This window comes from Nymphalis io, chromosome 1 (genome assembly GCF_905147045.1).
Source record: "Nymphalis io chromosome 1, ilAglIoxx1.1, whole genome shotgun sequence".
Taxonomy (NCBI): Eukaryota; Metazoa; Arthropoda; class Insecta; order Lepidoptera; family Nymphalidae; genus Nymphalis; species Nymphalis io.
The window spans coordinates 2363863-2377847 of NC_065888.1; the positions used below are offsets into that span (position 1 = coordinate 2363863).

At 36.1% G+C, this 13985-nt stretch overlaps 2 protein-coding genes across 2 annotated transcripts; one reads left to right on the forward strand and one right to left on the reverse strand.

Annotated features, from left to right (window-relative positions):
• Window positions 1-2674: 2674 nt before the first annotated feature.
• LOC126772233 (trypsin, alkaline B-like) lies at window positions 2675-5187 on the reverse strand. The gene is made up of 4 exons (XM_050492510.1): window positions 5074-5187; window positions 4571-4736; window positions 3716-3968; window positions 2675-2972 (listed from the first exon to the last, which is right to left on the reverse strand). The coding sequence occupies exons 2-4, from the start codon at window positions 4573-4575 to the stop codon at window positions 2688-2690; spliced, it is 543 nt and encodes a 180-aa protein (XP_050348467.1). The 5' UTR covers window positions 4576-4736; window positions 5074-5187; the 3' UTR covers window positions 2675-2687.
• Window positions 5188-12233: 7046 nt separating this feature from the next.
• LOC126772273 (uncharacterized) lies at window positions 12234-13570 on the forward strand. The gene is made up of 3 exons (XM_050492568.1): window positions 12234-12377; window positions 12537-12719; window positions 13258-13570. The coding sequence occupies exons 2-3, from the start codon at window positions 12544-12546 to the stop codon at window positions 13451-13453; spliced, it is 372 nt and encodes a 123-aa protein (XP_050348525.1). The 5' UTR covers window positions 12234-12377; window positions 12537-12543; the 3' UTR covers window positions 13454-13570.
• Window positions 13571-13985: the final 415 nt, after the last annotated feature.

Consider the following 13985-nt stretch of genomic DNA (forward strand, 5'->3'; position numbering starts at 1 on the left):
TTCAATAATATATAGTACGTGGGCGATATAGTAATAATTAATTATACGTACTTTTTTTGTTATAAATTGTGTTTTTTCAAGAAAGTCATGCACACTTAAAATCAAAATCTAAATAAAAAAATTTAACCAAATTATTAAAGCCGTTTGCGAGTTACTCGAAATATATATATATATATATATATAATATCAATCAATCAATCAACAGCCAATCGTTGTCCACTGCTGAACATAGGCCTCTCCCAAGGTGCGCAAAAGCTCCCTGTCCTCCGCCTTCTGCATCCAGTTGGTGCCCGCCACCTTTTTAAGGTCATCGGTCCACCTGGCTGGAGGGCGCCCTACGCTGTGCTTGCCGATTCGCGGTCTCCACTCTAGGACTCGTCTGCTCTAACGGCCATCGGTCCTACGACATACGTGACCAGCCCACTGCCACTTCAGCCTGCTAATTTTGCAAGCTATGTCGGTGACTCCGGTTCTTTTCCGGATAATCTTATTTCTGATCTTATCCTTCAAAGATACTCCGAGCATAGCTCGCTCCATTGAACGCTGAGCGACTTTGAATTTGTGGACTAGTCCCGCAGTTAGTGTCCACGTTTCGGCACCGTATGTCATGGCAGGTAAGACGCATTGGTTGAAGACTTTCGTCTTCAAACATTGCGGTATAGACGACTGGAGGACTTGACGAAGGTTGCCAAATGCTCCCCATCCCAAGCGAATTCTTCTCGAAGTTGTTTTGTTGTACCAACTTGTATTATCTGTCCTAGGTAGGTATATTCACTAACAACTTCGAGAGGTTTCCCCTTGACGTATATCGGTCCCGGCACGACATGCCTATTGAACATGACCTTGGTCTTGTCCAAGTTTATACCGAGACCGACACACCGGGAAAACTCGCCTAGGCACGAGGCATTTCGGTGAGTTGTTCCAGCGACTCTGCTATGATGACGATATTGTCGGCAAATCTAAATTGTGAGATATACTCGCCGTTTACATTGACTCCATACTCAGTCCAATCCAGCGTCTTGAAAACGTCTTCCAACGCGTTGGTGAACAGTTTCGGGAATATTACATCCCCCTGTCTCACCCCTCTGCGCAGTTGGATCGCCTTCGTCTTACAGTCCTGGATGTGGACAGTCATTGTAGCGGCGTTGTACAGACATCTCAGTACCTCGATATATCTCCAGTCGATATGACATCTCTGCAATGAGTCGAGCACTGCCCAGGTTTCGATGGAGTCGAAGGCTTTCTCGTAGTCTACAAATGCTATACACAGCGGCTGATTGTACTCTTCTGTCTTCTGCACAATCTGCCGAACAGTATGGATGTGGTCCACGGTGCTGTAGCCTGATCGAAAGCCGGCTTGCTCTGGGGGCTGGAACTCGTGAAGTCGTCTGGCGAGACGGTTCGTGACGACTCTTGAGAACAGCTTATACACGTGACATAGGAGGGAGATTGGTCTGTAGTTTTTCAAGAGGGTTTTATCGCCTTTCTTGAAAAACAGTACCATCTCACTCCCGTTCCACGTTTCCGGGGTCTTGCCATGTTGGATGACGGAATTAAAGAGGCTTGCTAGCTCTTTCAGGACCGGAGTCCCGCCTGCCTTAAGCAACTCTGTTGTGATTCCGTCATCTCCCGGGGCTTTGTTGTTTTTAAGCTGTTCTAGAGCCGCCCTAATCTCGCCTTGGTCAACGATCGGGGGCTCCTCGGAGAAATGGCGCATATTGCGATGTCCTCGTACATCGCTTCGACAACATCATCAGAGTATGTCGAAGTTGGCGCATATACCTGTACGACCTTCAAGGAGTACCTGTCGGAAAGTTTTAGGACAAGGTACGCTACCCGGTTCGACACACTACTGATTTCCAGAATGCTGCTAATGAGATCCTTTTTGACTAGAAAACCGACACTACCCTGGGAGAGGTTACCTTCGCGGAAGTAGAGTAAGTTACCGGACTCTAGAGTTATCGTGTCCGCCCCCTGTCTTCGGACTTCAGATAACCCCAGTATATGCCAGTTTATATGACTTAACTCTACTTCTAATTCGGCGAGGTGATGGTCCAGCCTCATCGAGCGTCCATTGTACGTTGTCATGTGAAGTCGTCTTATATGGTAGCCTGCCGTGAACCGGTGATTCTTAGCACCCCCTGCCCTGCCGATGCCGCGACCGCTACCTTGGTCGGGTCTAGCGGGCTTGCCGGTAACTGGGGGCCTTTTTTTGGGCGCATCTGCCATTTAGTAGGGTTTGCCCATACTCGCCGCGCTGGGCAGGCGTATTGGCGAGCGCAGTAGGGGGGTGAGATGTTTATGGGGGGGGACGCCGCTGCCCATCCCCCCTTTTCCTCGTCCCTTTGTCACCTCTTACGATACCCACGGGATGAGATTGGGGGAGTACTATTCTAAGCCGGTACTCCACTCCTGGGACATTATTCACACATGGCCATCTGATCCCAAACTAAGCAGAGCTTGTACGATGGAAGCCAGACAAATGATATACTACATATATTACTTTTCTTTTGTAAATACATACTTATATATACGGCGTAAAAGGCAAGTATCTACCAACCACGCCAACGGCCCGTATATTACGTAAAAGGTAGTAAAGTCACACAACATGGTTTTTTGAATATATTTTAATTGCAACTTCTTTGTTAATATATAATCATAATAGTTTCTTCTTCTTTTAAAGCATATTAAGAATTCGACTGAATCCAATTACTATATCTTGAAACTCGCGCGAATACTCCAGGGGATTGTGGCAGTCCACAATTGCCGCTAAACGAGACGACCCCTATGATGAAATTATTGTGAAGAAGTGGCCCACCAGAGTCCTGTGTGCAAACACCATTACCTGCAGCTCTCGGTGCAGCACATAACATATTTTGTGTAAGAATTGAACCGTAAGCATTTCGACAAGTATTCTGGTTCACTGTCCAAAGCTGAACGTGGCGAAGATTTTCAGATGGTCGCCCATTGAACTGAAATTTAAAAAAAAGATGCGGTTAAATAATATATAAATAACATCCTAAAATCATTATTGTATTGCTGCCTAGTAATGTAAGATGTCATATGATTCACCCCCAATCTTGGAAACTAATATGTTATTTCCCTTGTGCCTGTAGTTACACTGGTCCAGTCAAGCTTCAAACTGAAACACAACAACACTGGTATTGCTGCTTGGCGATAGAGTATGTGAGCCGAGATGGCCTAGTGGTTAGAACACGTGAATCTTAACTAATGTTCTTGGGTTCAAATCTGGGCAAGCACCACTGAATTGTCACGTGCTTAATTTATGTTTATAATTGATCTCGTGCTTGAAGGTAAAGGAAAACCTGCATGTGTCTAATTTCACTGAAATTCTGCCAGATGTGTATTCCATCAAGCCACAGTGGAGCAGCGTGGTGGAATAAGCTCCAAACCTTCAAAAAAGGAGAGGAGGTCTTAGCCCAGCAGTGGGACATTCACAGGCTGTTACTACTACTAGAGTATGGGATGGGGTGCTACTCCAGGCGGACTTGCACAGAGCCCGCAAGCAAAAGTTAAAAGTTGCTTATACATAGAATAATATTATGATGCGCGTTACTTAAATAATCTTATCATGATTATTTAATAATACTAATATATTTAAGAAGTGTGCAAAATAAATAAAATAAGAATACAGATCCAGTACAGTGAATGAATTTAAAAAAATAAGAAAACTTGAATTAGAATAGCCACTTACTGATGTGAAACCCCACCCTGCAGCCCAAACAGCTTGGTTATCGCCAGCATTGTAATTCGCATGAGCAAAGCGTCCGACTCTCACGTTGCCTCCAAGAGACAATGATGTTGACAGTCTCACAACTCCGATGTCATTATTTATAGTGAGTTGGTTGTAATTGGGATGAATAATAAGGTTATTCACGTTGTAAACTGTACCACCGCTGCTTGCAGTACTCGACCCAGCCCTAATACGAAACTGCCTGGCTGCACCTCTAACAAATTAAATTAAGTATATTAAAATATAGATCGCATTTCCTCGACAATTCCATCAATATATATAAAAGAATAACTGACTGACTGACATAGCAACGCATAGCCCAAATACTGCGGCTAGCACCATGAAAATTTGCACAGTGGGTGTAACCCCTAAGGTGTAAAGGGGATTAAAATTTATATGAAAATCCTTCTTTTTTTAGAAAGAGCTATGGAAATTGGTATTTAGCAATTACTGAATTATGACGCGAGTGAAGCCACGGTTATGCGCAAGTGTTATTATTATTAACGAATATATTTATATTTCCCAGTTCGTGGAAATATTATTTATTTAATCATTAAACATCTATCTCTGCACATCGGTGGTAAAACCGACTGGTACGTCATTTATGTATGATATAAGTTAATTTTTAATTATAATACAAATATATAATACAATAAACGAAGTTCAAAAAACATGTGTGAAACGATCAGAGAAGGGAGTACAGAGCGTCATGCCGTTTGCCGTCACAGCATACGAGTCTTATTTTCGAGAGGCGGTCCAATAGACGTTTCTTTTAGAAGAGAGATAGATGATCTTTTAAAAGTATTTATAACTTACGTCATACAATGGGCAGCTGTTACAACTGCTCTTCTGCTAATGATTGACGCTCCACAAGTTTGACGATAATTCACACCATCTCGTGCAACTAAAAGCGCAACTAGAAACGGGTAACGACTAATATTGACCGTTGAGCCGCCAACTATTCTTTGTGAGTGCGGCAGACCTGGAATGGTAAGCCGCTTTATTAAAGTTCTATTCTACTTTTTTTTTATTATGTCACTTTTATGTCACCATCGAGTGATTCATCCTAGACGGTGAAACAACAACCTAATATTCATTTTTACTGCACAAAGGTTTTATTTATCATTGTTTACCGGGAAATCAAGTGAAGATGTTGTAGCCTTGGTATAACCCTATATAGTAGTCAATTTCACATATCAAACCGATCAGTTTTAATTATTCTTCAAGCCGAAATATTACGAGTCGAACACGCTATAGGAGGAAGATATTTTTATTTCAAGAAATGCGATTTTTTTATAGTTAATGACTGAAAATATTACCATGAAAATAGTGAAATATCTGAAACCACTAATTTAATTATCTTGATTTTCTTAATTGCATTTTTTTACAAAGGTATAAAACTTGTGTTACAACATTAAGTAAGTAGGGCTGTAAATTCTGTAAGTGCAAACTCGAAACTCACCGCAGAATCATCGGTCGTGGAATGTTAGAAAGTGACATGTGACATTGACAATAATAATTATAACATTTCAAGAATAGGCGCAACAAAATAGTATATTGACCATAAGTTGGTTGTCAACATTTCACAAGTGAGTAATGATCTGAATTTTTACAGAGTAGCACTGCGGATCAATATCCTGAATCTATTATATAGTTTCAATTTTCTGGTTCATGTAGTTAATAAAACTAAGCTTGTTACTACTAAGACATTAAATTAAAAATACATAGTAAATTTATAATGGTGTTGAACAACTTACCCACAACGGCAGTGATACAAAGTGCAAAAAGGTAAATAAATTTAGCCATTCTAAAAGAGGAATACGATGTTTTGAATTTGTCATGTCTTTTTATACTACCAAAAAATCAATTATTTGATAAATATTTATTTAAAATCGCTGATAAATATTTCATTGATAAGTGATTAAAATCAATATATCTCGTTCCGGTGCTTTACAAAAAAAATGACGTAATCATTCTATTAAAAGCCGGTCATGTTCGAGTTTGACTAAATGTAGAAGGTTTCGTACTATTTCCATAGAGAATAGAACAAATGAGAATAAATGTTATAATAGTTCTCTAGAATTAAAATAAAATAAAAAGCGATCGACGAAAAACCAATCATAAAAAATAACGAGCGAAATAAACAATAGGATCGCTAAAAGTGTTATTCTCTTGTATTAGTTTCTCTATTTTTAATCATGAACTCTTCTTCAGTGGCACAATGTTATTAAGATGAGTTGAATTATTTGTTATAAAATGAAACGTGGACACTAATACCAAAATCTTAGAATTAAAATATAAATTAATGATATTAATTTTTTTTTTTTCAGTGTAAAAGTGGCTATGTATAATCTTTGGGTCAAAGTTTACAATCAAACAAAATAACTTTTCTAACAAAATTAAACATGTACGCATGTAAACCTATTAATACATCTTTACAGAGAAAACTGAATTTCGGAGTTTAAAACTCCGAAGCAAAATATACATCGCCTAGTCGAAACGTTATAGGCTATTTCATTTATATTATAATGTTTTTAGTAGGTACAGGAGTAAAAATAATAGAAAATAGTTGCAATGTCTTAAAAGAGTGCTCAAATATTTCAAAGGTATAACCGATTTAAAATATGTGATTAAAAACACAATTTTAAATCGGGTTAAACTTTGTAAGGTTATGATAAAACGTTTTATAGGCCGACCTGGGAATTGAACCCAGGACCTCATCGGCCTAATATACACTAGACCAAGTAGGCCATCAAAAGAAGTGAAGATAATAATGGTTGTATAAACATTTCAAATAACCCAACCAGTTTTAAGAGATCAAAACAAATACAACATACAATTTAATTTTTCCAGCGTGCATAAGGAGAAAAATGTATTAAATTAAAGTACATTCGTACAGCTCAACAATTGACAGATGAGTATACCAGCAATTGCCTTTCAAGAAATTAAAAACAAATTATTTTTAAAAGGTTTATCTACCTAATAACGAGTACATTGTTGGTGCAAATTGTAATTGAATAAAGTTAATTTGAAATCAATCATTGTAGATGGATGGATAGATATCATAAATATTTAAATTACACATGATCTGATTATGTTTTTCTGGGTTTTCCCTTTTAATGTAGGTATTGTTATGTATTTCTCAGATAGAGTCGGTGGTACTTTGAATTAATATATTATTGTGTAATTTTGAGATTAATTTTGGTTTTGTTGAATTATCAATAATAATCAAATTGACTTTTATAGGTAACGGGAACATCGTAAAGCCGGGCTGTCGCATCTAATTGCTGATTCGTGAACTCGTTAGCACGGGAATCCATGGTGGGCTTTATACTTCAGGAAACGTTAAAATAAGTGGACTGCAACGTTGACTTTTGTTACTATTTAATTATACTGACACTTAAATTACTAATACAATTAGAGATTACACTAATAATCAGCGATTTAGAGCCAATGGGTTTGCAAATGATCACCGATGATGGTTTACTGGTGGTAGGGCTTTGTGCAAGCTCGTCTGGGTAGGTACCACCCACTCATCAGATATTCTACCGCAAAACAGCAGTACTTGATATTGTTGTGTTCCGGTTTGAAGGGTGAGTGAGCCAGTGTAATTACAGGCACAAGGGACATAAAATCTTAGTTCCCAAGGTTGGTGGCGCATTGGCTATAAGCGATGGTTGACATTTCTTACAATGCCAATGTCTAAGGGCGTTTGGTGATCACTTACCATTAGGTGGCCCATATACTCGTCCACCTTCCTATGCTATAAAAAAAACCGCGTACAGCCGCTGTCAACCAGTCCATGATTGACATGACGTTCGCCCGCAGTGACAGACGCAACTCCATTCGGAGTTATCCGCTCTAATAAAGTAAACTAAATATTAAAAAAATAACATAATAAATTGTCAACAAACTCAAAATTAACTGATTTTTATTATTTAATAATGTCACGCGCCGTTACGGACGTCCAGCATCTTCACACGTCCTTGGGTAAATAGTTTATCTCATCATCTGTGGACAATCGTAAAAGAGCTCAATAAAAAAACAACTTAAAATTCGGTCATTCTGACCGTTTTAAATCAAAGAACACAATGTCACAGATAGCGATCACTGTTATCGGATACACAACAACAAATACCTAATTACCACACAGCTGGAGCCACACAAAAATTAAATCAAGTTAAAAAGTATTTTAAAAAACAAAATACATACTAACACCTATTGAGCTATTTTGGCTAACAAGACTATAATATACGAAACACACCATTCGAAAAATAAAAGAAAGTCATGTGACACTGACTCAATGATTATAATATTTATCACTCATTAAAATAGGTATTACCGTAACAAATATTAACCGATGGGGTTTGTATTTATTTATTTTCAAAGAACTCAAGGAATATGGAGCTAAAATTGTCGATCATAAGACGAAGGCGAATCTACTGTGCAGTGACGTGAGACATGGGGAAGAAAGCTTTGTTTAGGATGGTCAGCATTCTGCCAAATAGGTAAGGACGTCGCCAAAAAAAAATTTTTGAAGACAAAAGTTTGACACGAATGCGTCTCTGCATTAAGCGTTCTCCAAAACATTGACACTAATTGCGACACAAGTTCATAAATTTAAGGTCGCTGAGTGTACAATTGAACGAACAGTGCTCCTAGATCACAACACAATGTATATATCACGTATGAACATATTAAAACAATTGCAACAAGATGTAACTATAATATGCTAAGATTATAATGCTAAGACATGTTGTGTCTTCGTTGCGACCTACAATGCAAGCTCTTCTTGCGAAAAGCGTTGCAAAAGTATATGCAACTATGTAAAATATTATTTACTTTTATTGTGGAATCCCTTCATCCTATCCGCATTATAACAATACACGGCATTACAATATATTGCAAACAATACATCTGACCTAATACTATTTAAAAATAACTTAACCTAAACATCATCATTAACGCCTTAGGTTTTTAATATTAAGTAATTGCAAAGCTTTTGGGACATTGTGTTAAATCATCATTAATAACATTAAAATAAAACATTTATAATGAGTTTATTTCTACCTATCACACGACGTTGTACGAATTGCACGAACTTTCGGCTAATGCGTTATGTTTACTATTTTATAATTATCTTATAGAATAAAAAAAAAATCTGTTAACTTGGACCTCTATCTGTGTGTTTCCGTCGTGTTTCTTCGCCGTTGCGTATGTGTGTATTCGAAATCCAACCAATGCTAATCCTGTTAGAAAAATATAGCAAAACAATATACAGTAACCAAATTGTTGACATATCAAAAAAAGGCGTTATGCTTCTAAATAATTAGTTTATGACGAGAAAAAATAAACATGCTTTAAAATATACAGATAATATTACTGACTTTTACCATAATACAGATATTGCATATATAAGTAACAATCTCTTTTATATGTAAATATTTAAAATTTGAACCGAAATTTTGGCCGGGCTTAAGCATCACATTGGCGCGTTCTTTAATTACATGCAAGTTCACTAGTAGAACATTAGATGAGTAAATCTACGTAAACGTTTAAGCGCAGTGAGCATTGGTTTTTTTTTGTTACAGTATCATTTATAAGAGTTCGCAATAACAAGGGGTACAGTTTTATTCACACTCGAAGCAAAAAAAACTCAAATATTGCTTTCGCCTCAGCAATTAAAAAGTTTAGATCTTAAGCTTTCCGCCTCAGTAGCAGGAATAAAATACTCATATAAAATAAAAAAATAGGATATTTTGTAAAAAACGATTATTTATACAAGATATTATTTATACAAGAGATTATTTATACAAGATCTCATGTCACGAGACTTTTAAATCTGGACAAGCTTCGAGACTTCCGAGGACAAAATCCCTACTCCTAAGGTTTAGCCAACGTTAGCCATGTGCAGTGGCGTAGCTATCGTAGGGCCAGGTGGTTCAGTGCACCAGGGCCCCGGAGCTCAGGGGGCCCTCTAACCTCAGCTTTGAAAAGAGAGGAGCATAAAAGAAGAAAAATCTGTATAATAAATATCCTTTATTGTCATGTGCGTCGTTGTTTATTTAATCCCATTTTCTTTTATTACACACTTAGAGATTCTACCCCTCATAGAGACGACGTATGGATTTAGCCTACTAGGGATAGCTTGAACTCACTGTTTCCTATTCTTGTTCCTATCTATAATTTTGAAGGCCAATATAAATTCAAGCTACGCGGAAAGAGGGGGATAAGGGCCTGATTCTTGCCTTATGCACCGTTGCCCTTGTCCATCTAGCTACGCCATTGGCCATGTGGCTTAAATACTAAAACAGTTTTTTGTAATAGCATAGCCACGTCATAGTTTAGCCATTTGTACAGAATATTAACAAATTGCCGATTTTATCAGCATATGAAATCTGTTGATAAAACCGGCAAATATATATATCATAGTACTTGCTATCACGCAATCAATTATTCTAAAATACAATTTGAAACTTTCCGACAATTCGACAAACTCGTTGAATTATATATGAGGAATATTATATATAGGAATGCAGATTTTATTTTCGGCTTTGAAATCTATATATTTCAAGTGCAAGGGACGAGGACCGCTTACGAAAAATATAGAACTGGCTGATTGTTTTATCCTAATAATTTTGTGAAAGTTTGTAAGCCTATTGATGTTCTTAATTAGATTGCATTACAGTACACAGTACAGTAACAGCCTGTTAATGTCCCACTGCTGGGCTAAGGCCTCCTCTCCCTTTTGAGGAGAAGGTTTGGAGCTTATTCCACCACGCTGCTCCAATGCGGGTTGGTAGAATACACATGTGGCACAATTTCAATGAAATTAGACACATGCAGGTTTCCTCACGATGTTTTCCTTCACCGTTAAGCACGAGATGAATTATAAACACAAATTAAGCACATGAAAATTCAGTGGTGCTTGCCCGGGTTTGAACCCACGATCATCGGTTAAGATTCACGCGTTTTTACCACTGGGCCATCTCGGCTTTTTAAAAAAAAAAAAAAAATTGCATTACTGTTAATTAATAAGTACATATTTACTGGGTTTTTTTTGTTTTTACAAATTAATAAATTATTATACAATTTTTCCTAACAACATTTGATTATTTTAGTAAAAACGTTTACATATTAATGCCCAGGGCTGAAAGGCTAGCGAGAATCGCTTGTGCTGAACGTTGGATTATTCGAATATGGATCAATCATTCTTAAGACCAATTTAATAGTACTGATGTATATGGCAATGGGCAGCCTTAAGAACTGATCTATTGTTAATTATTGTTCCCCCACTTTGATAAGAAGTCAAACGATCTCGGCTTAAAAAACCTCGATTAAAAACTGATAACGGGTAATATCTGCCGTTAAACCGCCAACTATCCTTGATTCAATCGACGAACCTGAAAAAGTGACGTAATCAAATTTATTATTAAATAATCTACACGCTCTAACTTAGCTCTTACAATCGGTAATTAATTATAAGTTTGAAATATATTTTCAAGCATGTCAATATTTTAATTGCTTAATGTATTTGCTTAATAATTTATTGCTCCGCCAAGAGTAAGACAAAGAGCCAAAAGGCAGATAATTTTGGCCATTCTACCAACGAAATACGACTTTAATAGCCTGTAATAGTAATAATATTGTCTATTGTCTAAAAATAAATGCTATATAGATAACAGTGATAACTGAATTAATCTGATTTGTAAATAGTATAAAAAATACATAATACATTAATTTAGATTAATATAATAAGCTTATAAATACCCAATTTCCGTTTGATTATTTGCTTTTGGCATTTAAATTAATTTTTCGAAGTTAATTCAGCGATTTGATTTTAATATTATTTGCTTGGTAATATTTACGTATATTTATATTTAATAGGATTAGATATTAATATACTAAAGCCTAACTATAAGATTATAGACAGGTTAACATTAGACGTATATTATTATTATTTATTTTATAGGTAGGTGGACGGACAAATGGGCCATCTGATGTTAAGTGGTCACCACTGCACATAAACATTGGCAATATAAGAAATATGAACCATTCCATTTACGTAATTTTATATAATTTATATACAAATATATAACGTTTCTCAACTAAACGCATTTTTTTCAAATTGAACTGTTCCTAAAATTACCGCGTTCAATCAAACGAACAAACAAAGAAATGTTTCAGTTTTTTATTTTAATATACAGTCTAACAGATATTTTGCGTCTTCATAAATAGGTGCTTTATATAAAGGTTCAACCAAGATGGCATTAATATATTTTTAATAATAGCCAGTGCGCTATTTATACGCAAAATATTCTACCATTGTTAAAAAATAATAATTGTTAGTTGTATTTTAAACGAAATTTTATACCCAAAAATATATTTATCACTATCACCTTGGTAATTATAGTTGACTCAAAAAAAAACTTGCAGATATAAAGCTTTGTGGAAACATTGGCCAGTTTTAAATGGCTGTCTAAAAATTAAAATAATTAAAAGAAAAAAATATATACATTAATCAAAATTTTTTGTTAAAAAAACGTACGATGAGTTGTAAAAAAGTATAAAATAAATAAAGATATAAATAAAAATTGCAAAATACATTAGAAAAAGATTAAGGGTAAATAATTTGTATTAAATATTATAGATATATTTTTATGACGTACATAATTCAAAAGGGAACAAAATACGATTCGTCCATTTTGATTTCCATCGTAAAAAACAAATTAAAATAACTCTTAAGTAAAACTAATTTTCTATCTCCTATTTTATTTTTCAGGCTAACGATGTCTGTATTACCTCGTGGTTATGAATGCCAGCGACCAGCACCAAGATACGGATATGTAAAAGGAGAATATAGCATCTACTACAAGAGACCACGTTACGGCCAACCTAGGCCGCAACCGTTTCAAAGAGAAACGGCGCCGTACTGTGGAGGGCCTAGTAATGTACCTAGAGACAGGTAAATAAAAATACATAATGATTTTAAATATTGCCTCATATATATAATATCTTTCGAACTATTTTTGCCACGGTGGTCAATTTCAACGGTAACTCAACTACGTAAAACATAGTGCACAAGTGTATCGTAAATACACATGCCTCTAGTGTTTCTTATTCCGATAGGACGGCAATTCGGCAAAAACACGGAGAGAGTTTAGGTAATCTAACGATTTCTTGTGGTCACGAGTCATAACACTGCCAACTTCCTAACTTCGGGCTGCTACTGAAAAATTCATGACAATAATAATTTTTTAATGATTAGACCTGAAATATGGAATCAGATCCTCGAGATCTGCAGCCTTATAAACTAGTCGCTTGACCAAGTATGTTCAATGTTACTCTATACCTCATAAGTATAAATATATTCTGAATGACAATAGTCAGATTACATTTTAAATTTTAAAAAAATTACCCTCCTACATCCTATTTAGAAATGAGGCCTAGAATTTGCCCTTACTTGCTAAACTTGCTATATTTATTTCAAATTTTGTATACAGGCCCTGTTGCTACGATTATCCATGCAAGGCGCATTGTTTTAATCATGGAGCAGTCACCAGACCGAGCGGCAGATACGCGAGGACAGTCTGGTATCCAGGCGAGTGTTGTCCGGTGGTGCCACCTTGCCAAGCTTTCACCTGCCCTAATCCACCATATCACCCTTGCTGTGTGTCTACTGTCAATAAGCTTGTTTAAAAATGGAATGCAATCTAAATGCTAAGATATTAACCGCTTATTTATTTACTATAAATATCGTCCTTATAAGTTTCATGTTTCAATGTGATTTGTAAACAGTGTTGTAATAAATGTCGCCAATTGATTTAAGATATTTTTTGTTTGATTAATGCCTTGATGTGACAAGGTCCTATTCATAATAAAATATTTATTAAATGGGTCACACGAATTGCCATGTCTTAAATACAATTACAATAATATTTACTGTTTAACATTTTGTAATAAGCAAAAATGGTTTCTTTCGGCATGAAAATAAGCCTATACATACGTTGTAACATATTCCAAGTGTAAAAGTATCAAATAATAATCATTGGGATTTATTCTTGATCGTTCGTATTAACTGCTTGGTCTTATCTTTCCTGGAACCGATGGAGTGAAGAAATATTGACCTTCAAATTCGGTAGTCTAATATTGCGCTGGGTTTAATACGCTGTATATAAACGAAATCAGTACATTACATTTCCTATCAATAAGGACCCAATATAGATGGCCA